At 46.2% G+C, this 25,430-nt stretch overlaps 1 protein-coding gene across 1 annotated transcript in view; it reads left to right on the top strand.

Annotated features, from left to right (window-relative positions):
- Pi4ka (phosphatidylinositol 4-kinase alpha) overlaps positions 1-25,430 on the top strand; it is a 141,296-nt gene that overhangs the window by 44,131 nt on the left and 71,735 nt on the right. Inside the window, 11 exon segments of the mRNA XM_028856702.2 lie at positions 1,461-1,609; positions 5,324-5,389; positions 8,448-8,544; positions 9,711-9,902; positions 10,481-10,581; positions 11,160-11,289; positions 16,726-16,858; positions 18,253-18,348; positions 19,171-19,354; positions 20,689-20,792; positions 24,161-24,329. Coding sequence (XP_028712535.1) covers positions 1,461-1,609; positions 5,324-5,389; positions 8,448-8,544; positions 9,711-9,902; positions 10,481-10,581; positions 11,160-11,289; positions 16,726-16,858; positions 18,253-18,348; positions 19,171-19,354; positions 20,689-20,792; positions 24,161-24,329 — 1,421 coding nt within the window.

Here is a 25,430-nt window from a genome sequence, read left to right on the forward strand (position 1 = left end):
TGTGGTCTTATAGCACAGACCATGCTGGCCTGGAACTTGCAATTCCTCTGTCTCACCCTCCCAAATAGCTAGAATGATAAATATAAGCCACCACTCTGGGCTGTCTGTCATTATTTAATATGACAATATTAGACTTACTTATTTTCTAATGATAGTTTTCTGATAAAATGTTCTAATAATGATTTTCTAGGGGCTGGAGAAATGGCTCAGGGGTTGAGAGCACATACTGCTCTTTCCAAGGACCTGAGTTCAATTCCTAGCACTCACATTAGGTTGCTCACCACTGCTGGTAACTCTAGCTCCAGGGTATCTGACACCCGGGACCTCTGGGCATTTGCATTCATGTGCATCTACCCCCCCCCCACTGCCACACACATACACATAGTTGAAATAATAAAAATAAAGAAAGGCAATGACTTTTGATCCATCATTTGCTTTGGGGTCCATATTTATTCTTATGTGACTTTTTCAGAGAGGTGTAAAGTTAACATCTGTCATGGTCACTGTTCTTTACACTGTCGTTGTAAAGAGATACCATGACCAAGCAACTTACACAAGAAAGCATTTGGGGGCTGGCGAGGGGGCTCAGCAGGTAAGAGCACTTGTTGCTCTTGCAGAGAATCTGTGTTCACCTCCCAGCACCCGCACGGTAGCTCACCGCCATTTGTAATCCCAGTTTCAGGGGATCCAGCAGGCACACATGTGGTGCACATATGTGCATGCTTGCAAAACAACCATACACATAAAATAAAAAAAAAAAATCTTTAAAAAGTTTTAAAAAGAAAAAAAGAAAGCATTTGATTGAGGGCTTGCTTACAGTTTCAGAGGGTGAGTTCATGACCATCATGTCAGGAAGATGGCAGCAGGCAGGCAGCCATTATGCTGGAATAGTAGCTTAGAGCTCACATCCTGATCTGAAAAAAGTAGAAAGAAAGAGAGAGCTCAGTTAAGTTCTCATCATCCTGATTGGGTGGTTCACAACACCTGTAACTCCAGCTCTAAGGGGGCAGGTGCTCTCTTATGGCCTCCATGGGCTCCTGTGTGTGCGTGCGCGTGCGCGTACACACGTGTATTCTCTCTCTCTCTCTCTCTCTCTCTCTCTCTCTCTCTCTCTCTCTCTCTCTCTCTCTCACAAATCTTTAAAAATAAAAGGGAGGGCTCTTGGCATCCTGATTCACCCAGATGTGATCAAGCAGCGTCAAGCTTTCTTCCCCCATAACTTCCACTGCCACACTTTCCTCACTGCAATGTACCCTCAAAATATGAGCCAGAATAAGCCCTCCCTCCCTTAAAAAAAAGGAGAGCTGTGGGCACACTCCTGGAATTTCAACACTTGGGCGGCTGACTCGGAGAAGCCTGGGGTAAAAGGAATTGTAGTATCAACAGAGACGTGCAGCTGTGTGGGTTATGGGGCTGACCTAGGTCATGTCTTTTTATTTTACTTCGTTCTCTCCTGGCAGCCTCCTGCCTGCCTGATGGGACTGCTCTGGAGCCCGAGTACTACTTCTCCACCATCAGTTCCAGCTTTTCTGTCTCCCCCCTCTTCAATGGCGTCGCCTATAAGGAGTTCGGTATTCCACTGGAAATGCTTCGGGAACTCTTGAACTTGGTAAGCAGGCTCTGGTGGGAGAGCAGGCAGCAGAAGGCTGCTGTTGGTTTTGAGAGCTGTGAGCTCTGGCTGGCCTCCCGGTCCCTCTGCCTCTGCCTCCCGAGTGCTGAGATGGCCTGCATCACTGTGCCTGGCTCACATGGTACTGGGGTTGAATCGCAGGCCTCTCTGTCAGTGATCTATATTCCTAGGCTTAAAACAAAAACAGAAAACACACACTTTTAATTTTTACCCAGGCAGGCCTTGAACTTCATCAGTTCTTCCCGTTTCAGCCTCCCAAGTGCTGGGGTTGCAGATTTGTGCCACTAGGCCCGCCAGAAGCCTCTCATTTTTGTTTGTTTGTTTATTTATGTAGCTGGAGGGCTTCTCTCCAGGTTCCCCAAGCCCCGCAGTCCCACAATCCACTTATAAAATAATCACTCAGACGCTTATATCACTTATAAACTGTATGGCCATGGCAGGCTTCTTGCTAACTGTTCTTTTATCTTAAATTAACCCATTTTTATAAATCTATACCTTGCCACATGGCTGGTGGCTTACCAGCGTCTTCACATGCTGCTTGTCCTGGCAGTGGCTGCAGTGTCTCTCCCCTCAGCCTTCCGCTTCCCAGAATTCTCCTTTCTCCTTGTCCCACCTACTTCCTGCCTGGCCACCTACGTCCTGCCTGGTCATTGGCTATCAGTGTTTTATTTATATAGAGCAATATCCACAGCATATTTATTTTGGTTTTTCAAGACAGGGTTTCTCTGTGTAGCCCTGGCTGTCCTGGAACTCACTCTGTAGACCAGGCTGGCCTGGAACTCAGAGATCTGCCTGCCTCTGCCTCCCAAGTGCTGGGATTAAAGACGTGTTCCACCCACCACTGTCTGGCTGTTTTTTTTTTTTTTTTTTTTTTTTGGTTTTTCGAGACAGGGTTTCTCTGTGTAGCTTTGCGCCTTTCCTGGAACTCACTTGGTAGCCCAGGCTGGCCTCGAACTCACAGAGATCCGCCTGGCTCTGCCTCCCGAGTGCTGGGATTAAAGGCGTGCGCCACCACCGCCCGGCTGGCTGTTTGTTTTTAACAGGAAAGCTTAGGATATATGTTGACTATCTCTCATCCAGAATCATTGGTACCAGAAATAGTTAGGATTTGGGGTCATTTACAGATTTTTAATTTTTTCCTATGCACAATGAGATATCCTAGAATGAAACCCAAATCTAAACATGAAGTTCATTTGTTCTTTTTTTAGATCTATTTTGTGCTTGAGTGCTGTATCTGCATGTATGACTTTATGCCAGAAGAGGGTGCCAGATATCACTATAGATGGTTGTAAGCCACCACATGGGTGCTGGGAATTGAACTCAGGATCTCTGGAAGAGCATCCAGTGCTCTTAACCTCTGAGCATCTGTCCAGTCCTCGTTTGTTCTTCATATCTATGCACCTTACACACAGAGAAAGTTATTTTATTTGAAACTGTCTTGCTCTGTTGCCCAGGCCAAACTCAAACTTCTGAGCTCAAGAGCTCCTCCTACCTTGGCCTTCTGAGTGTCTGGGACCACAGGCCTGCCTATGTGCCTGGCTTATGCAGTGTCTTGAATGATTTTGTCAGATGTGGATTTTCCACTTGGGGCAACATACTGATGTAAAAATAGTTTGGATTTGGGAACATTTGGGATTTCAGATTTTTGGCATAGGGTATTCAGCCTGTACCATTATTTCCAGGTACAATAGACATAAAAAACTGACAATTACAGAGAGGAGAGACAATTCCTTCCCTAAGGGGATGTGAGTTCCTCCCCGGGTCCCAAGGAGGAACCGAGGCAGAATTCCTCCAGTGAAATTACTGGGTCCCTATAGAGCCTAGGTAGGGGGTTGGGGCCTCCTTACAGGAGTATGGGCGCCCCTCCCCCAACCCGCCACACCTGGAAAGCCTTACCCAATGCCAGTGAGGGCTCCCTGCCCTCCCCCACCTCGGTCTTCCCAGTCTCTACGTGCCCTAGCCCTTCCTTGGGGAGATGAGCGCCCTGCTCCAAGCCTGGGTGCGGGTTTGCCGTGGACCTCAGCTGGAATCTACGGATGATGGTTGCTTTGGCTTTTGAACACATTCACTCAGGACACATTCTGTAGTGCCTGAGTATGTGGGAGAGGCACTCTACATGTCCATTCAGAAGAGACCATTGTCCAGTCTGCCAAGAATATGCAGATGGAGGGCAGGCACAGGCCCAGTCTAAGCCTCAGAATCCACTAAAAACAGTGCTTTTCCTTTATATTTGATTTACTCGGAAGAGTTGTTGTGTTAATATAAAACCTGAGTTTCGAATATGAGTTTCTTTGGGTAGCCTCTGAGGTGATATGTCACAGAAGGCTTTGGTGCCGTTGTTTACATGCTGAAATAGGTGGATCTTTAGAAGAGTGTAGTGAGTTCAAGGCCAACTGGGTCCTTAGAGTGAGAGAGACCCTGTCTCAAAAACAAAAATTCAAATAAAGTAGGATGTGGTGGTGCATACCTTTAATCTCAGCACTAGGGAGGTAGATGTAGAAGAATTTCTGTGAGTTTGAGGCCAGCCAGGGCTACATAGTAAAACCCTATCTCCAAGAGAAAACAAAAAATCCAACCCCCCAAAAAAGAGAGAGAGAGAAACTTGGTGATGGTACACAAATGTGGTCCCCAGCTAATGAAGAGGACGTATGATGTGTGCTCAAGCTTAGCTACAGAGAAGAACCAGTGAGCTACTGTCCCAGGCCACTAGGAGCCATCAGTGTCTAAAGTTCCTGATGTCAGGAGACGGTTTTATTGCAGGAATCTTCCTCTTAGATGTGCTTGGTAACTGAGTAGTTTGAACACTCTGACATCTTGAAAACAAAAATCTAACATTGGCCGCTGACTGGCGGCGGCAGCGCACGTCTTTATTCCCAGCACTCGGGAGGCAGAGGCAGGCTTATCTCTTGAGTTTGAGGCCAGCCTGGTCTACAGGGTGAGATCTAGGAAAGGCACCAAAACTACACAGAGAAACCTTGTCTCGAAAAACCGCGCGCGCGCGCGCGCGCACACACACACACACACACACACACACACACACACACACAAAAGGAAAGAAAGGAAATCTAACATTGGCAACTCTGAGGGAGTTGGTCAGTCACTGCCTTTACTTTTATTGTCATTCATATTCAGGATAAGGAAGGTCTCAAGTGATGCTAGAATAGTAAGGGCGTTTTCTGCATACGGCTTGATCGTTGTTCAGTTGATATATTGTTGAGCTACTTTCCATTACATTTGTCACTACAAATTTATTAGTTCTTTCCATTTTTCTTTTAAATGTTTAAAGTTACTTACTTTATTTTATGCATGTAAATGTTTCGCCTGCATATATATGTGCATCATGTGCATGTATGGTGCCCGTGAAGTCAAAAGATGACATCAGATCCCCTCAAGCTAGACTTACGGAGTTGTGAGTCCCCATGTGGTTTTGGGAACCAATCCTGGATCCTCTACAAGAGCAACAAATGCTCTTAACCACTGAACCAACTCTCCGGTCCCTGGCTTTTTTCTTTTTAACAATTTTGAGGATTGACCCCGGCCTCTTGGGTATGCTAAGTGTGTCCCTTACTGCTGAGCTCCGCCTCAGCCTTCTCAGGGGTGTTGTCTGTCATCGCATTCGTCATCAGGTGGAAGAAGCTAGCACTCCCGTCCCTCTCTGTAAGCTGCCGCATGTGATTTGTGTCTCTCCAACAGGTGAAGAAGATTGTTGAGGAGCCTGTCCTCAAGTCCTTGGACGCAGTTGTAGCCAGCGTGATGGAAGTACGTACCTCCTGAGGGCGTCACCGTGGAGTTAGCCTGACGCGCACAGCTGTGTAGGAGGGTGGCGTGAAGGCTTGCGGTGCTCGGCTTATTTCAGCCCCGTCTCGGCACCCCTCCCGCTGCCCGCCCACCCTGGCTCCTCGGCACCCCTCCCGCTGCCCGCCCACCCTGGCTCCTCCGCACCCCTCCCGCTGCCCGCCCACCCTGGCTCCTCAGCACCCCTCCCGCTGCCCGCCCACCCTGGCTCCTCCGCACCCCTCCCGCTGCCCGCCCACCCTGGCTCCTCGGCACCCCTCCCGCTGCCCGCCCACCCTGGCTCCTCCGCACCCCTCCCGCTGCCCGCCCACCCTGGCTCCCCGGCACCCCTCCCGCTGCCCGCCCACCCTGGCTCCTCCGCACACATGGTGCTCTGGCTGGTGGGCAGTGTCTCCGCTTCACACCTGGAAGGTTAAGGAAGGTTAACGAGTGTGCCCGTGCCACACACTCAGGGAGCTTGGGTCAGACTGGGTCCTTTTCTTGCTCCTTTCTTGCTTCCAAAGCTGCAAGGTGTACTTACAGGGACATGCAAGCCCTGGATTTTAAGCGTATGTGCTGTGTATCTGAGGGACTTTTAAAAAATGTATTTGGAGCCAAGGTTTGCTCTGCGTTTGCCATCAGCAAACTTTGACGATAGCGTTTGTGGTGCGTGTAGTTTGCTCTTGCTTGGTCCCGACTAAGGGACACGTTGTCATAATTCCGAGTTGCAGTCTGGTACTTGGCTACAGATCTTCACCTTTTGCAAGTGGTGTCCTTCCTGTGACTCACTGTGGGTTGAGTTTGTGGTCTCAGAGGCCTCTCAGTTTCTGTCTTTTCTTCCCTTCCTTTCTTCCCTTTCTTTCTTCCCTTTCTTTCTTTCTTTCTTTCTTTCTTTCTTTCTTTCTTTCTTTCTTTCTTTCTTTCTTTCTTTCCTTCTTTCTTTCTTTCTTTCTTTCTTTCTTGTTGAGGTTTAATTTTATTTTTTATATGTATGGATGTTTTGCTTACGTATATGTCTGTATACCATGTTTGTTCAGTGTCCACAGAGACCAAAATTTTAAGCTCCCCTTAAAATTGAAGTTACAGACAGTTGTGAGCTGCCATGTGGTGCTGGGAATTGAACCTGGGTCTTCTGGAAGAGCAGTCAGTGCTCTTAACCCCTTAGCCATCTCTCCAGCCCTGGTTTCTTTTATCAGTCTATGGTCATAAATGACTGAGGGCATGCTGGAAAGCTGAGACCTGAAAACTGGCCTTGGACAGTCTAAAATCTAGACCAGTGGTTTTCGAGAAGTGACCCTTTAATACAGTTCCTCATTTTGTGATGACCCCCAACCATAAAATTATTTCATTGCTACTTCATAACTGTAATTTTGCTACTGTTATGAATTAGAATGTAAATGTCTGATATGCAAGTCCCAAAGAGGTTGTGACCCACAGGTTGAGAATGACTGATCTAGAAACTTGTTTGGTCTACATACTACCTATAATGAAGTCAGTATGGATCCTAAGGAAGAGTTGTGACTTTCTGGAGATCCCCCTTAGGGCTTATCCTTTTTTTTTTTTTTTTTAATGTGTATGAGTGTTTCACCTGCATGTATGTCTGTGTGAAACATGCATGCCTGGTGCCCATGGAAGCCAGGAGAAGGCATTGGATCCTCTGGAACTGGAATTACAGACAGTTATGATTTGCCATGAAGGTGCTGGGAATTGGACCCAGATCTTCTAGAAGAGCAGCAAGTGCTCTGAACCATGGGCGTATCTCTTCAGCCCCTTGGGGCTTTAAGGTGGAGTCCTGGGGCCCTTTTCCCTGTGAATGAACCAGGGGTAGTTTTGTTTGTTAACAATATTGGACTTTAGAATAAATATCCACTTGAAGAAATAGTTTTGTGCCAACAAACACACAAAAAAGTTTTAAATGGCTGGGCCGAGTGGTACACATCTTTAATCGCAGCCAGTCTGCGCTACAGAGTGAGTTTCAAGAAAGCCAGGGCTACACAATGAGACCCTATTTCAACCCGCCCTCCCCCCAAAAAAGAGTTTTAAATGCTGACCTCAGACATAAAACAATAACAAACTGTAGCTTGTAGGCCCTGAGAACTTGGGGTATGTGGCTAGTGAGTGTTGTGGCTGGACTGTTGATGTGTGGCATGGGTGACCCTGAAAACCCTTAGTTGATCTCAACTCTGAACTCTCTTGATCAGACCTTGAGCTGCTCTTACCTCTGCCCATCTCATTTCTACACCAGAATGTCACGAGGACTGGTAAGGGGGTGGTCATGGTTACAAGCGCCTGTCAGTGCCCTCCTGAATGCTCTGTGACGCCCACACCCTCCACATCATTCTGGTGTTCTCCATAGGACTCTTGCCACTGAGCAGCCTAACCTAGCATGCCCCTCCACACCCCCTGCTTCCTGCTTCCTCCATCCTCTCTTAGTTGCTGATATCCAGACACTGAGGACTGCATTTTAACTCACTAGACCTTGTCTTGAGGTTTTTTTTCCCCAAGTACTACATTTCATATTAGATTGGTAAAGAATAGTTCAAGCCAGGTGGTAGTGGTGCACGCCTTTAATCCCAGCACTTGGGAGGCAGAGGCTGTCAGATCTCTGAGTATGAGGTCAGTCTAGTCTACAAAGTGAGTTCCAGGACTACATAGAGAAACCCTGTCTGGCGGAGAGGGGGTAATTCAAATTAATTTTAATTATAAAATGTAGGCTCAGTCTGGCTATAGTGCCTTCCTTCAGAATGATGGGTAAGGTTGGGTTCCCTCTGGTCTGGTGGCCACTTCCATGATCTTCCACCTCCTTTATTTCTGTGTCAGACCAAAGACAGTGAAGTGTTAGTGGTTTTGTTGTTGTTTCTGTGGACTGTATAACTCCTGCCTGGTAGACATCAGGGCAGGGCATGGACCTCACATCTACTTTTGCCTTGTAGTGCAGATGATAAAGATATCTGCCATGAGTTACAGTAAGTGGATGCTCAGTTGAGATTGCAGGCAGTTCAGGGAGTCTCTGCCTGTGGCCATGTGCCTGTTTCCTCTGCAGGCCAATCCCAGTGCTGACCTCTACTACACAACCTTCAGTGATGCCCTGTACCTGACCATGTTCAAGGTGCTTCGAGACACTCTGCACCACATGAAAGGTAAGGGTGTTGGTGGGTGTGGGTGTGAGTACAGGGGTGGGGTCCGGGCCTTTGTCACAGTCTGGTACTTGCTTTCTCTTGGTGCCAACTTAGAAATCACACATAAAAGCAGATGTAGCTTATGGGTTTAGTCCTAGCTCCTCGGAAGGTGGGCTGAGCCCGAGAGTTTGAGACCAGTTGAGACAATAGCAAGATCCCTCTATCTCCAAGAGTAAAAGATCACATGTGAGCAGCATGATCGCATGACTGAACTTTAGTGGAAATAAGGAAATTTTTAAAAATCCATCCCTGGTGCTGATAGTGTGAATGATGGCTAAAGGGACGGTCCGTGTCCTAATGTCTTCTGCGCACTGCACCACTGTCCTGTGCGTGTAGGACATACACACACACACATCATGTTTAGACACTGTAGAAAATAAAAGCTTTAGCGTTTCCTCCCAATTTCTCATGTCTTTTTCCCATTCTGTTTCTTCATAACATTAAATGTTCCTCTTGAATATGTTTTGGTGACTATATAGATTTCTAAGATATAGATACACTATAATTTACTTAACTATTCCTAATCTAATTAAGAGGGTTCCTGAGAAACAGTTTTATGTGGACCATAGCATCAAAGGTTTGTGTTCCCTCAGGAATACATTAGGGATGGCGAACCCGGCCTAACATCCTAGAGTCCTCTTGCCTTGGCTATCTGTTACTGGTCTGACCTCTGCCTACCACTGTAGTTCTGGAATTTTCAGGCCCCACGGATGAGAATTTGGAAAGTCTCTAATCTTTCAAGTGAACTAACTCATTGATGATACATCCCTTTATTGGTATTTCATATATCCGAGTCCTAGTTTTGTCTGCTTAAAAGACAGTACGGTGAGCTTAGAGTATAGGTCAGTGTAGAGCACTTGCCTACAGGAATAAGCACCTGGACTGATCCCCAAAACAGAATCAGAATAACCAACCCAAAGCAAAACAAAAGCCTGGGTCTGACTTGTGAAGCGCCGTGAGGGACTGTTGATGCTCGGCCCTGCAGCCTCTCAGAAACACAGCAGCCCCAAAGGCCACCTTTGTTTCTGTTGAGAGGGGCAGCCTCAGCTGTTGGCCCCCGCTGCCTGTGTTGTGGTGTGGCTATTTCCATCTGTGACTACCCCCACCCCAAACTTTCTTTCCCACAGACCTCCCCACCTCCTTTGTGAAAGAGATCCATGATTTTGTGTTGGAGCAGTTCAACATGAGCCAAGGGGAGCTCCAGAAGATTCTACATGACACAGACAGGGTCCACAGTGAGATGAGCCCCCTCAAACTGCGCTGCCAAGCCAATGCTGCCTGTGTGGACCTCATGGTGTGGGCTGTGAAGGACGAGCAGGGTGAGTGAGCCCCACGCCACCTCCCTGTGTCCTGAGCTCCGGCCTGCCCCAGGATCCCCCGTGTGTTCCCAAAGTGACTTCTAGAATGCTTGGCATTTGCTGCCCGGTCCTGCAGGGTGAGGCGGTGGACCTGGGAGGAGGGGAAGCCCAAGGCTCCAAGCCTGTGCATTCTCCCTGCTGGTTTTCTGAAGGTTCTTTAGACTTTGTCTGAGAGGTGCAGGTTCATAGCTGGAGGGTAAGAGTCTGGTCTAGGAGGTGGGGGACTTTGAGAAACATTCTTGCAGAGTAGAACACTGTGAGACAGGAGGGGTCCCACCACAGAGAAGACAGTGTAGGCTCACAACATGTGGGTGCCTGCTTCAAGACTCCCAGTGTTGCTCTTAGAGTTAATACCTGGTTTACTAAGTCCTGTGATTAATCAGTAAGAACATATTTTCTGGGGTTGGGGACTTAGCTCAGTGGTAGGCCCTGGGTTCGGTCCTCATCTCCGAGGGTGAGAAAAAAGACAAAAAAAAAGAACATTTTCTGAATGTTGGGCTTTGGTGATCATTTGTATCCGCTTCTGATTTTAAATTAAGGTGCAGAAAACCTTTGCATCAAGCTGTCTGAAAAGCTGCAATCCAAGACATCCAGCAAGGTCATCATTGCCCACTTGCCCTTGCTAATCTGCTGCCTACAGGTCAGTTTCCATAGACTCCTATTCACAGGTGTCCTTACTGTGGCTCAGGCTGAAGCTGATTCTCTAAGTGTCAAACAAAAGGCAACAAAGTTGTCCTTTAAAGAGCTGCTGTGAACTGAGGGCAGGCCGTTCCATATAGGACCATGTATTTCTGCAAGAGCTGCTTGCCTTAAAGAGGACCTGTGGTCCTCCTTGATGTGACACTGCCTCATATGTAATCAGGGCCAGCAGGTGAGCTGTAGACATAGACCACAGGGCCTCGCAGAGAGATGATCTGGTTATAACGCTCAGTTTTGCTTAGCTAAGGCTCCCCTTGATAGAGACCCCATTGAATGCATACCTACCGTTGCTTAACAGCCTACTCTGTACCTTAATTTGTTTACTTAAAAGAAAACAAACAGTCTTAGAAATATATGTGCCTTGATTGGTGAAGAATCAGTACCATTTCCTTTTTTTAACCCGTGAGCAGGCAGTCTCTGGGAACTTTGATTTTGGAAGTTTGGGTCTGATATCAGAAGGCTGAAGGCCTTTTGGATGATCCTTTCCAGACAGCATGATGGACTGATGTTGTGTTGCAGGGTCTGGGCCGCCTGTGTGAAAGGTTCCCAGTGGTGGTACACTCGGTGACACCATCTTTGAGAGACTTTCTGGTGATTCCATCCCCGGTGCTGGTGAAGCTCTATAAGTACCACAGTCAGTACCACACAGGTAATCGTTCTTACAGTTGTTGGCTTTTATTCTTTACTCTTTGCTCTTTGAGGGCCTGCCCTCCAGCTCCCAAATAAATGCATGGAGACTTACTTTGACTTATGAATGCCTGGCCATAGCTTGGCTTGTTGCTAGCCAGCTTTTCTTTTTCTTTTTTTCATATTTCATTTACTTATAATGTATACAAAAATTCTGTCTGCATATCTGCCTGCAGGCCAGAAGAGGGCACCAGATCTCATTACAGATGGTTGTGAGCCACCATGTGGTTGCAGGGAATTGAACTCAGGACCCCTGGAAGAACAGCCAGTGCTCTTATCCACTAAGCCATCTCTCCCGCCCAGCTTTTCTTAACTTAAATTATCCCATCTACCTTTTGCCTCTGAGCTTTTACCTTTTTCTATTTCTGGTTCTCTTTTCTTTCCTCCTTTCCGTGTCTAGCTGTGTGGCTGGGTGGCAGGCCCCTGGCATCCTCCTCTCCTCCTTTTCTCTCACTCCTCAGTCTTCTTTCCCCAGAAAGAAGACTGCCAGCCAGCCCCGCCTGTCCTTTCTCCTGTCTAGCTATTGGCCATTCAGCTCTTTATTAGACCAATCATGTGTTTTAGGCAGGCACAGTAACACAGTTTCACAGAGTTAAGCAAATGCAACATAAAAGAATGCAACACCAGGCGGTGGTGGCGCACACCTTTAATCCCAGCACTCAGGAGGCAGAGCCAGGTGGATCTCTGTGAGTTCGAGGCCAGCCTGGGCTACCAAGTGAGTTCCAGGAAAGGTGCCAAAGCTACACAGAGAAACCTTGTCTCGAAAAACCAAAAAACAAAGAATGCAACACATCTTTGCATCATTAAACAAATATTCCACAGCATAAACAAATGCAACACATCTTCAACTAATATTCCACAACAAGTTCTCATCTTCAGCATTCAGGGCTTCTGGATCTTGAGAGGGGCTGTGTAATTGTCTGAGTTCTGACCGTACTTTTGGGGCCAGTCCTCTCCTCTGTGTCTTTCCTTCTCTCTCTCTCTCTACAGATCCCCGTTCCCTAGGTTTCAGGCCTTTCTCTGCCTCCCACTGGAGACCTCTTGAGATCTTGGCTTTGGTTTTTGTTTTGTTGTTTGGCATTTTCTCTTGAGGAAGTAAGTGGGAGCCCTCCATGCTCAGAGCTGGGCAGGAGTCTCATGTACACCGCCTCACTCGGTCCCGCTGCCTCATAAGAGGATGCAGGCGCGGAGCAGATCTTCTCATGTAATAGTAATTAGTGCAAGTTGATTAATTAACTAATTAATTAGCCCAGCCTTCGTGGATGTGAGGCACTAATGTGGTTGATGTCATGCATAGTTCTACTGCTGTCTTTTCCCTTCAGATGGAGAAACCCAGACCTAGCTGTCAGAAGCCTCCCCCAGTCCTTAAAGACACTCAAACAGAAGAAAAACAACCCTTGATTTATGATTGAGATGTTTTCTAGCTTAGGGACCTATCTTTTGAATCAATCATTGTAACTTTGTTAAGGAATGGTGTAAATGTTTAGGTTTGTGCTTAGGATCTTCCAGGTTTCTGTCACATTCACCACCACCCAAACACACACACTTTTGCCTGCTGTGTGCACACGGCTTGGCGTCCCAGAACAGGACTGTGCCTCACTGAGCATCTAAGCTGCATTCATGTGGATATTTGCCATTCATTTATTTATTTTATAGTTGCTGCTGTTTGAGACAGGGTCTCTCTATATAACCCTGGCTGTCCTGAAACTCACTATTTACCCCAGGCTGGCCTTGGATTTACAGAGATCTGCCTGCCTCTGTCTCTGGAGTGCTAGGATTAAAGGTGTGTGCCACCATGCCTGACTTTGTCATTTTTTAAAAAATGGTTCATTAAGAAATTGTTGAGCTTATTATTTAAGCAAGTTTGAAGACTTTATAAGCCACTTGTCCTTTTGATTTAAACATGTTCCTTCACTTTTTCTGTTTGTCTCAGAAATTTGGTTCTAAAATGTTTGGTCTGGTCAGTAAGCTAGGCGCGGTGGTGTAGATTGAAGTTTTTCTGTGTCCCACAGCTGCTTGGTCCCAAATAACCACAGACTTATATTAATTACAAACTGTTTGGTCTATGGCTCAAGCTTATTGCAAACTAGCTATTACATCTTAAATTACCCCATTTCTATTAATCTATGTATCGCCACGTGTTTTGTGGCTTTGCCTGTGTGCTATTACAACATCTCCCCTGACTCCACCCTCTTCTCCCTTTATTTCTGCTTGGATTTCCTGTCTAGCTCTAACCTGTCTAGGCCAGAGCAGCTTCTTTATTAAGGAATGAGAGCAACACATATTCACAGCACACAGAAAGACATCCCACAGCTCTTCCTTTTTCTGTCTAATCAAAAAGGAAGGTTTTAACTTTAACATAGCAAAATTACATATAACACAACAGTTATCAAGCAAGAATTACAGTTACAATATCTAGTCTGTTTGTATTTGATAAAATTAGAGAAAATACACTATCATTCATTCTATATTTATGAGTCTAAAGTTTCATATCAAATTAACCTTTTATCATAACCAAGGAAAACTGTAATTATAGTTGTCTAGTCTTCAACTCTATCAAAGACCCCAGAAGTATATAATATTATTTGAGTAAACAGGAAGTGCATTGTAAGCAACATCCATAATTCTAGAAATGACAGAGACATCTGGCTGCCTGGACAGTCATCCAAAGTTCCTTTGTAATGTTGGGGCATCCATCTTCGGCCTACAGGCCTAGAGTCTCTGGCAGACTTCAGAGAAGCAGGAAATTTGAAGGACTGTTCTGCCTAATGGCAAAGTTTGTCAGTGGCTTTCCTCTGTGTCCTGCAGAATGTCTGGCAGTTTCTTCTGCAAAGCAGGAACCTTAAGGACCATCCTGCCTTGTTTTGGCAAGCTGAGTGGTCATTTTCACATGGGTCCTGGATGTCCAGATTGTATCGCATACTGTCAAGCAGTCCAGGCAAGAGCAGTTTCTTACCCATATGGCTGGCCTTTTCTATATTGTAAGCAAACTTTGATGCCCATCATCCTCTTTGAAGTAATTGGTGCTGCTGCGTACAGATATGTCTCACTGTCCAGAAAAGTCTAAGTTCTTAAAATATTTTAAATGCCATATTCTGTAGGTCTTTGAAGTGTTTGAAGATTACTTACCTAATTGAAATATGTCTTTATATATCTAGAAAACTTAACTAACATGACTATAAGTTTGATTATCATAGATGACTAATTATTAATCTGTATTTCTTAATTATACATTATAATTTTAAATGAGCTGCATAAACATAATATCTTAAACAAGAGTAGGAATATTCATACGGTATAGCAAAACTGACCTTAAATTTGTATTAATAAACCAAAATCCATACCAATTTAAAGTATTTTGAGACTAACAGGTTTTTTTTTGGGGGGGGTGTTAAAGTGGATTTAATAATCTACCGTTTTATCCTATCATTTCTATATCATATCCCCCTTTCTTCTTTTAGAAAGTGATTGACTATAGCCAATAATAATTTGTGACTAACCCCTAAACAAAGGCAAACATCCATAATTTATTTTTGGGAATGTGGGTGTAGTTTTCTAGACTGCTTCTTGCTGATTTGGGGAGCTGGCAATCTTATAGGGATCCTGAGAAAATTTAGAATTATTGTCTAGTATTGATTGTAGTAGTCTGTGAAGCTGGATCGTCTTAGCCAGCTGCCTTGAAGCTGTTCTGGATGTTGGATCATCTGGGCCATAGATCCCATTGGAGACCTCTCGGGGTCTTCCTTGATGGAACCATATTAACCTGGAAGGAATCCACAGCTTCTTGTCTTCTGTGGAAAGAAAAGCAGAACCTCTTTTCCAAAGCAACATATCCTTAGACCCAAATTTTGAAGTCAAGATACCTTTAAAATATATATGTTGGTTTAACTTAGCAGCCCCTACAATCAAATGCCTCTCTGCAGTTGAAAATCCCCAAGACAACACAATAATATACAGTATCCAGACTCTCTGTATTTTCCATCTTTACGTGGCTTTTTTTATTATTATTATTCTATTTACTTTTTAAGGACTTTGTCTATCCTTTTTCTCTCCCAAGCCTATGTATATTTTTTTAACACACTGTAACCCATTTAGAGGTTTTTTTCCATGTGAATCTGTTTTATTGTATATCTTTAATCCTTTTCTGACCAGGAGAGTTTTTAAACTGCTAAGCTGTGTGGCTAGGACCCAAGCGGCAGCCTTGGCTGCTGGCTTCACCCCACTCTGCTTTTTTGTTGTTGTTGTTGTTTTGTTTTTTGTTGTTGTTGTTTTGTTTTTCAATACGGGGTTTCTCTGTGTAGTTTTGGTGCCTGTCCTGGATCTCGCTCTGTAGATCAGACTGGCCTTGAACTCACAGAGATCTGCCTTACAAGTGCTGGGATTAAAGGCGTGCGCCACCACCGCCGGGCCCACTCTGCTTTTCAACATGGCACAGGTCCAATGAGTCATGCTTATCTCCCTAATTCTAGGAAACAATATTAAGTAGCATGCCTATGTTTTTAAGGCTGTGGCTGTGCTCCCAAACTGTCATACAGTAGCTGGGAGAAACCTCTCTGTGTCTCAGCCCATGATAAACTGGGAGTCCTCCATGTTGTCACAGAAGCCAGCTGTGGCCAGGGGACACGTCTCTGTACCATGGCCCATAATGAGACCTGGACTAGTAAGCTGTTCTTGGTTACGTTTTAGAACCATTTTTTTAAGCTCTCAGGTTTTATGTGGAAATTCTTGCCAAAGTCTGGGCGCCAATTATAACCAGAAGCTTGTCTGTGGCCCAAGTCTGGGCGCCAATTGTAACCAGAAGCTTGTCTGTGGCCCACTTGGTCCTGCAGCAGCTTATAAAATAATCACTCAGAGGCTCAATATTAATTAAAACTGTTTTGGTCTATGGCTCAGGCTTATTGCTAGCTAGCTATTACATCTTAAATTACCCCATTTCTATAATCTGTGCATTGCCATGTGTCTCATGGCTTTACCTGTGTTCTGTTATATCTTGCTCCCTTGGCAGCTCACAGCATCTCCCCCAACTCTGCCTCTCTTCTTGTATATTTGCTTGGATTTCTCACCTGGCTAAAACCTGTCTTGCCATAGGCCAGAGCAGCTTCTTTATTAACCAGTGGTAGCAACACGTATTCATAGCATACAGAAAGACATCCCTCAGCATGGTGGTGCATGCTTTCAAGGAGGCAAGCATGATCTACATAGTGAGTTCCAAGCAGGCCAGTGCTACATGGTGAGATCCTGTGGTCTCAAAAAAAAAAAAAAAAAAAAAAAAGGAAAACGAAAGCAAGCCATGAGATGTGGTTGGGTGTTTGGGTGCTTGTTTTCACAAGCTAAAACTCGAGACAAAGGGGATGGAAGTGAAACTGAGTCAGACACCAGTTTGAATTTTCACTTTTAGTTGCTGGCAATGATATAAAAATCAGTGTCACCAATGAGCATTCTGAGTCAACCCTGAATGTCTTGCCGGGTAAGAAGAACCAGCCGTCCATGTATGAGCAGCTCCGGGACATCGCCATTGACAACATCTGCAGGTGGGGGCTCCAGCTGAAGGCAGCTTGGGGGGAGGGGACGGCAAGTGGGCAGAGGCTTGGTGCAAAGGAGCGAGGAAATCCTTCTCATTCACAGCTTGTTTCTGCATATTGTACAGGTATAAAAAGTTTGGTTTCTTTTAAAGCTGCCTTTTCTTTGTCAGAAAAATAGAAATCCTTATTAGATAAAATTTGTAATATATTAAAAAAGGATTGATCCATTGGCTCATCTTCCAAAGTAACATGTAATTATATTTTTTCTTTATAATATTCGATTAAGTCAGAGGCTTTTTGCTACAGGTCTCTCTTCTGACTGCCAGCTCCCAAATAATGACAGAGACTTCTTAATAATTATGAAAGCTTGGCCTTAGCTTAGGCTTGTTCCCAACGAGCTCTTAAAACTTAAATTGACCCGTTTATATTAATCTACGTTCTGCCACGTGGCTCATTACCTCTCCTCAGTATAGTGTGCCCTACTTCTTTGGCTGGCTGGCAAATCCCTGCCTCTCAGAGTCTTCCCCTCCCCCACCCCCAGTTCCCCTCTCTCCCCAGAAGTCCCACCTATCCTCTCCTGCCTAGCTATTGGCCATTCAGCTCATTAATAAACCAATCAGAAGGTGCCTTAGCAGAGACACATCTTCACACAGTGTGATCAAATATGCCGTGACAGTTTTTGCCGTTGTTTTCAATGAGACTAAGTGTTCTTTGCTGTGGAGACCTGCTGCGTGCTCTTTCTCTCCCAGTCCGAAATCAAATGTTTTCTAATTGGTATGAATGTGCGTGTGCCTCCCTTTGAGTTCCGGCTCCTCATCTCAGCATGCCTTAAGAGCCAGACGGGGGGGGGGGGGGGGCACACCTGAGAAAGGAGGTTTCATGTCCTGGGGGCTTTTAAGGTTTCCGTTTTCTTTATAGCATAAGCATCTCTCCCTAATAAAAGACCCTTGGTGGGAATCAAGGGTGCAGCTTAGTGGCAGGACATGCGCTTTGAATGTGTAAAGCCCTGGAGTTAATCAGCAGGGGGTGGGGGGCTTGGTACTGATGTTCCTTCAGCTATCTGGGAACATCTGTCTTTTGAGTCAGTTGCTATAAATGGTAAAGGAAGTGTGAAATTGAAATTAGCATGGGCACATTATTCTGAAGGAAGCTGATCCATCAGGACAGGCAAAATGATTTAAGTTATTGTTTCCAGAATAGATACTACCAAGTGGGGGAAGTCCGCTATAATTCCTTAAATTCATGCTATGGAATGGCTTTCCATTCAGATTTCTGGAGTAGAGACTTCAGAGCTGCTTTGTAAAATGTTGTACAACCCAGCAAGGAGCAGACCAAGCAGAACACAAACAAAACCAGTCTGTCGTCTTAACACCTGATGTCACTTGGGCTTCTTTGCTGCACAGGTGCCTGAAGGCTGGCCTGACTGTGGACCCGGTGATAGTGGAGGCCTTCCTGGCTAGCCTCTCCAACAGGCTCTACATCTCCCAGGAGAGTGACAAGTATGTGTCTATCACTTGGAAGCACAGACGTGCTTTGTAGGCTGTCGCAGTGCATGCCACTCTGTCTGCCTCTTCCTGCTCACATGCAGCCATGCTTGGGTCAGTGGAAGGGTCAAGGTCAATCCAACCCACAAATGTACATTCTGGACCACAGTGCTGGAGTTAGAGTCTGGGTCTCTGTCTCTGAATGTGGTGAGAGAGCACAGCAGTTCCTTCGGAAGAAGCTTCTTCAAGGCCACAGGGAAATCAAGGTCTAGGCTAGAGTCTCGTGGTTTTGTTTCACCGCTGCATGCCTCAGCTTTTTTTGACTTTTGGAGGGTTTTGTTTTGTTTTTTGGTTTTTTTTTTTTTTTTTTTTTTTTTTTTTTTTTTTTTTTTTTTTTTTGATCTTCAGGCAAATTTTATTTGTTAGAGTACAAACGAAATATCACCACAGTTTTCTGTTATCTTTAGTTTTGCTGAAGGAGCTTTACAGCCATTTCATGACTTCAGTCACAAGAGTATCCTGGCACACCTGGATATCTTGGATTATTAGGTTCTGTAAACTGTACACTATAAGGATTAAAGTTGAAATGGTGGGATGTTTTTGGAGGCTTTTTTGTTTGATTGGTTTTTGGTGATTTTTTGTTTGTTTTTAAACGTCTTTTTTGTTTTTTGTTTTTTTGTGGAGTCATGACTGTCCTGGCTGTCACTCTGTCAACCAGGCTGGCCTTGGACCCAAAGATTTGCCTGCCTCTGCCTCCTGAGTGCTGGGATTAGAGACGTGCTCCACCATGCCTGGCTCTCCGAGCTTTTCAAATACCTCTCCTCCTCCCCACCGTAGGGATGCTCACTTGATTCCTGACCATACCATCCGTGCCTTGGGACACATCGCAGTGGCTCTGAGGGACACCCCGAAGGTCATGGAGCCAATCCTGCAGATCCTGCAGCAGAAATTCTGCCAGCCTCCCTCGCCGCTTGACGTGCTCATCATCGATCAGCTGGGCTGCCTGGTGATCACGGGAAATGTAAGGAAGACCCTGCAGTAAGGCCAGAGCGGGAAACCTTTGGTTATAAGTGGTGTAAGACTGCACTGTCAATGTGCTTGAAACTGAGCTAAAGACTCACGATGGTCTCCACGCTGCATGGTGGGAGTAGTGTAACAGCGGTCGTGCGGCTCTCAGGAGGTGAGAATAGTGTAACAGCGGTCGTGCGGCTCTCGGGAGGTGAGAATAGTGTAATAGCGGTCGTGCGGCTCTCGGGAGGTGAGAATAGTGTAACAGCGGTCGTGCGGCTCTCGGGAGGTGAGAATAGTGTAACAGCGGTCGTGCGGCTCTCGGGAGGTGAGAATAGTGTAACAGCGGTCGTGCGGCTCTCGGGAGGTGAGAATAGTGTAACAGCGGTCGTGCGGCTCTCGGGAGGTGAGAATAGTGTAACGGTGGCTGTACGGCTCTCAGGAGGTGAGAATAGTGTAACGGTGGCTGTACGGCTCTGAGGAGAAGAAGTCTAAACCCATTTCTTACAATGTAGCTAGCATAAAATTGGGTCTAAATCAAAGCTGCTTGCCTTTCACTTTTGATTTTGGTTTTCTTGTAGTTCTAGAAATGAATCTCCTCAGGCAAACGCCGTGATAAACGCCTATAGTCCCAGCATTTGAGAAGCAGAGACCAAAGGATTAGGAGTTCAAACTCATTTTTTTGCTGTATAGAAGACCTTGTCTCAAGAAACAAGAGAGAGTTGGAAAGATTGTTCGGTGGTTAGAATTGCACACTACCCTGGTGGAAGACCCGAGCTCAGTCCTAAGCTCCCGGTCAGGTGGCTCAGGGCCTCCCAAGACTTCAGCTCTGCGAGGTCTGATGCTCACTTCTGGCCTCTGAGGGTACCTGTGTCACGTGCACATACTCCCATGCAGACACCCACATGTATATTAAAAGAAAAAATAGGCCAGGCATGATGTATACACCTTTAATCCAGCACTTGGGATTAAATCCAGAGGCAGGAGGGTTTCTGTGAGTTCAAAGGCAGCTTGCTCTATATAGTGAGTTCTAGGCCGGCCAGGGCTTCATCGTGGGACCCTGTGTGTAAATCAGTAGACACAGCGGGCAAAGACGGCTCGGTGGGGAGAGGCTTGCTGACGAGCTGCCGACGTGTGTTCCGTCCCTGGGACCTGAGTGGTGGGAGGAGAAAACCAACCCCACAAATCTTCCTCTGACCTTGTTTGCTCGCCAGGACACTCAAATGCACACATGTGTGAAAAAACATGCCCTACATCGTCCTTTCTCCCTGGGTGATGACGGGCTCCCGTGTCTGGAGTGGACCCGGGAATCAAGGCATGGTGACAGTATCTCTTGCTCTCTTCCAGCAATACATCTATCAGGAAGTGTGGAACCTCTTCCAGCAAATCAGTGTGAAGGCCAGTTCAGTTGTGTATTCAGCCACCAAAGACTACAAAGACCACGGCTACAGGTATTCTTCTGCACCTTGCTGCTTTAGAGCCTGGCAGCATTTAGCTCTGTTTGAGGATTTGCTTGTGGTGTTAGTCTTCTTACTAACTGTATGCTGTAAATCAGTGTACAGGCAAGGCAGTGCATGAAGACCCACACATGGCAGCAGCTCGTTGCTGAACTACACCTGTGGCCCTCTGCTCTGCTCCCTTCTCTGCCACATGGGCCCATAATGCACATCTGAGTGACCTGCTTCTTATACATAAGCAACATGCCAGCGACACCTGAAATGTTGCCCTGTGTGTTGCTTTAAATAGCTGTGTAGTACCACATTGTATATTGTGCCAAGACTTTAACCAGGCCCTGGTCTGGATATTAGATAGTTTTCTAGTTTCCATACCAGAAGGGCTACATTGAATAAACAGTGTAATAGCTGTGTAAAAGCTCTGTGAGTATGCGTTTCTGTTTGTTTGTTGTTTTTTGTTTGTTTGTTTGTTTGTTTTCAAGGCAGGGTTTCTCTGTATAGCCCTGGCTGTACTGGAACTCACTCTGTAGACCAGGCTGGCCTCGAACTCACAGAGGTCCTCCTGACTCTGCCTCCTGAGTGCTGGGATTAAAGTAGTACACCACCACCAGCAACCTATGAGTATGCTTTTCTTAGGTTAGATTTTTAAAAGAAGAATTTGGGGGTTGGAGATTTAATGAAAGCAATTGGCCAGCAAGTAGAAGGTCCTAGGTTTGGTTCTTAGCACCAAGAAAAAAAAAAAAAGCCTGGGCGGAGGTAGAGATGATGCATCGGAATTTGGAGGGCCCAAGAGAATAGCCATTTATATCTTTGAGCATTCTGTATTTGTGCAAAGCCTGGCCAGTTTTCTTTGGCAGACTTAAGAGATGCTTCTTGACTTTACCTAGAATGTTTGAAGGATCTCACAAGAGTTTGTCAGATCAGAAGAGGGAGAAGGCAGAAGAAAGGTTGAAGCCGTGAGACAGGTGGAGAGAAGAGAGCCCCTGTGTTGGCATTACTGTTCCTGGTCATCAGGCTTCTCTGTTTTCGATTATTAAGTACAAGCTTCCTCTAAGATCCTCCCCATGTCAGTTTAGTGGGCAGCGGTACAGCTGCCTTGCCTCAGTGAAAACTTACCTGTGCCTCAGTTACTTCACCTGCCAAAGAGCGCATCTGCAGGTGTGTGAGTGAACAGAACTGTGCATGTGCTCTGTTGGCGGCCAGACCACCTTGAATGCGCCCTGTCTCAGTTGATCCTGGAAGCTAGGCAGGTATGGTCTGGTTAGTTCTTTGGTGGGAGAATATATACATGAAAGTTCTTGACTAGTGTGAGCTCTTGGCATTCTTACACAGTTGGCCTCCACCAACACGTAGTAAATGTTGGAACAGAGACGTGTGTCCATTTTGTCCATGTTCAGATTTCCTCATCAATAGTCTCCAAATAATCAAATATCTTCTAGGCTGGAAGAGGTAATACACACTGTAATACCACCACTTAGGAAGTTGAGGCAAGAGAACTGAGAGGTAGAGGCTAGCCTGAGCCACATAGCAAGTTCCAAACTACCCTGTGCTACATAGTGAAATCTTATCTTTTAAAAAAAAACAAAACAAATAAACAAACAAAAAACACTTTTTGTGATATTTACATTGTATTAAGTACTATGGGTAATTTTGAAATGATTTAAAATATGCAAGAATGTGTGCATAGACAGTTATATGCAAATACTATCCTAGTTCATTTACTTTTGTTTTGTTTATTAAGATACGATCTTGCTGTGGTAGCTCAGGCCGGCCTCAAACCCATGATGCTCCTGCCTCCGCCATCAGAGTGCTGAGATTACAAGTGAACGCTGCTTGCTATTACACCCAGCTACCACACTATTTGAATGAAAGGATTTTTTTGTGCCCTTGGGAATTTTGCAGCCAGTTTCTCGTGGGTAGTGAGGAGCAGTTGATCTTCAGCGTTTTCTCACTGCCACTGTTGTGTGACCAGTCTATAAACAATCTGAGGACTAGATTGGGGTCCCAGCCAGACTGGCCTCCACCTCCTTCTGTCTGTCCTGGTTTGTGCATGGAGCTGACACTTGGGTCAGGAATCCTTGTCCCTGGGCACCTCCTGCTCTGTCCTGCTCCCTGCTGGCCTCTCTCTGGCCCTTTGGCGGTCTTCTGACTTCTCCCCTCACTCAGTGTATATAGTTCCTGCTAATCTCATGCTGCAGTTTCTTCAGCTCCTGATTGAAATTGCCTTTTTCACCATAAAGCCTCTTATTGCCATCTAAATGATTTGTCAATCTGAGGGTGTAGCTCAGTGTTAGAGCACTTGCCTGGCATGCGCAAGGCCTTTAGTCCCAGCCCCTACACACCACGCATGTGCACACACACACACACACACACACACACACACACAGCCTCCAAAACTTGTCTTCTTACTAGTGGGAACATTTGATCACTTTTATTTTCCCTTGTACTGCCAGGCTTTACCTACCTGGGAAAGGAGTGTCTTTGGCTGTGACTAGCATTTGCTAGGGACCAGACTCTGTTCAGTGCTTAACTCCTCCCGCTTATGAAGAGAGAATTATTATCCTTGTTTCACACAGGAAGAAACCAAGGCGCAAAGGCTTACGTGCCTCAGTTGGTAACATACTGTGGAAGTATCAGAGCTGCTGATTGCAGAGCTACAGAGGCCTGGCCCACTGCCTCTGGCTGAAGGGGCAGCATCAGTTTCACTCCTAGGGTTTATGTAGGATGTCCATAATCCAGAGGCAGGTTGTCCGGGGACTCCTTCCTGTTCACTGTCTGCCGATAGTAACATCAGTCCCAGGGTGGTGGGGAGCACTGGCGAGAAGCTGGTCATCAGGAGAAATGATGTTTAGGTTCTCTGTGATTTGAAGAAGAAAAACAGAACTCAAACAGAAAAGCCTAGAACTGAGTAATTCTTGATGTTCAGTAGGCTTTGAATGTTCAGAGGAAAGTCGGGGTCCCCCATATCCAGCTCCTTGAACCAGATCCTTGGTCAAGAGGTCCGTAGTCTAGCCGGGCAGTGGTGGTGCACGCCTTTAATCCCAGCACTCGGGAGGCAGAGCCAGGCGGATCTCTGTGAGTTCGAGGCCAGCCTGGGCTACCAAGTGAGCTCCAGGAAAGGCGCAAAGCTACGCAAAGAAACCCTGTCTCGAAAAACCAAAAAAAAAAAAAAAAAAAAAATAAGAGGTCCGTAGTCATTTATTCAGCCATTCACTTTCAGGGTCTGTTTGTCATGAAGGTGACATGGAGTTCCTTGTGCGCGGTGAGGCAGGCCAGGCCCACTTAGAGCCAGTATTGTCCCTCCAGCTGTCCCCAGCACCCTGGGCCTTCAGCAGAGGGGCTGACTTGGGTCCTTTTTTTTTTAGGCACTGTTCCCTAGCAGTGATCAATGCCCTGGCCAACATTGCCGCCAACATTCAGGAAGAGCATCTTGTGGACGAGCTGTTGATGAACCTGCTGGAACTGTTTGTGCAGCTGGGCCTGGAGGGGAAACGAGCCAGCGAGAGGGCCAGTGAGAAGGGCCCCGCCCTGAAGGTAGGAAGAGAGGTGCCGGCTTTTGAGGCAGTCTTGGTTGAAATATGATGCTTTCTGTGTTAAATTATTTAATTTTTAAATGTGTTCTATTTTTTGTTCTGGGGCCCAAGCCCACCACTGAGTTACACCTGTCACCTGTTAGATGGCTTAAGAACATCTGGAGAAATAAGAAAAAGGAGAGTGGGCTCTCACTCAGAATGCTGGTGGGTTAGGGAGGAGCGGCTTCCTCACCTGGCTGCATCTGGCTTGTATCAGCCCCAGTGACAGCAGCATGGGCCTCTTCCTGGGCAGCTCTCCCTGTGTTCTGGGCCTGAACCTATGCTGAGGAGGCCCTTACCTGCTGTCATTGGAACAAAAGGGGTGCCATCTTTATCTGCTGCCAGACTGTCCTAGAAAGGCAGGTCCACGTGGACAGACAGAATGCTACCTTTTAAATGCTCAAATAGATTATTTGGGGGTGTTTAAGACAGGAGGAGACTCTCTTATCACATCATCTCCCCATTAACAGCCAGCCTTCTTCCAGGTTTCCATTTTCATGCTCTCACACTGTTCTCCCCTCTTCCTCTTTCCCGGTCACTGTTCACCCAGTGTGTGCCAGGGACTGTTACCAATCAGGGTCAGCCACTTACTATACAGCATGAGGCCGTTGATACCGTAGGCTTTGCAGGATCCAGACAGCTTCTGTTGCAGCAGCTCAACTATGCAAGAGACTGTAACGGGTAGGGTGTGGCCCGGGGCTGCTGAGTCCCGGCTGTTGTTCCAGGTGAGGGTCAAGTAAATAAGATGAGAGCACCCGTGCCCTACTTGAGAGGCTTGGTGGGAACAGGGCAGTCCAGCAGGGAGCACTTCAGACGGGGCTGGTCACGAATGCCTTGTGGAAGGAATATGAGTTGACATCTCCATGGAATCCTTCCTGTGAAAATCTTGGTCAAGCTGATGCAAAAAAAAAGAGAAGAAAAGAAAAGAACCTGTTTAAGGCCTTGTCCATAGGGGCTGGAGAGATGAAGAGATGGTTTAATGGTTAAGAGCACTGGCTGCTCTTCCAGAGGATCCAGGTTCAATTCCAGCACCACATGGCAGCTCACAACTGTCTGTAACTCC

Source organism: Peromyscus leucopus, chromosome 12 (genome assembly GCF_004664715.2).
Source record: "Peromyscus leucopus breed LL Stock chromosome 12, UCI_PerLeu_2.1, whole genome shotgun sequence".
In the NCBI taxonomy this organism is placed as follows: Eukaryota; Metazoa; Chordata; class Mammalia; order Rodentia; family Cricetidae; genus Peromyscus; species Peromyscus leucopus.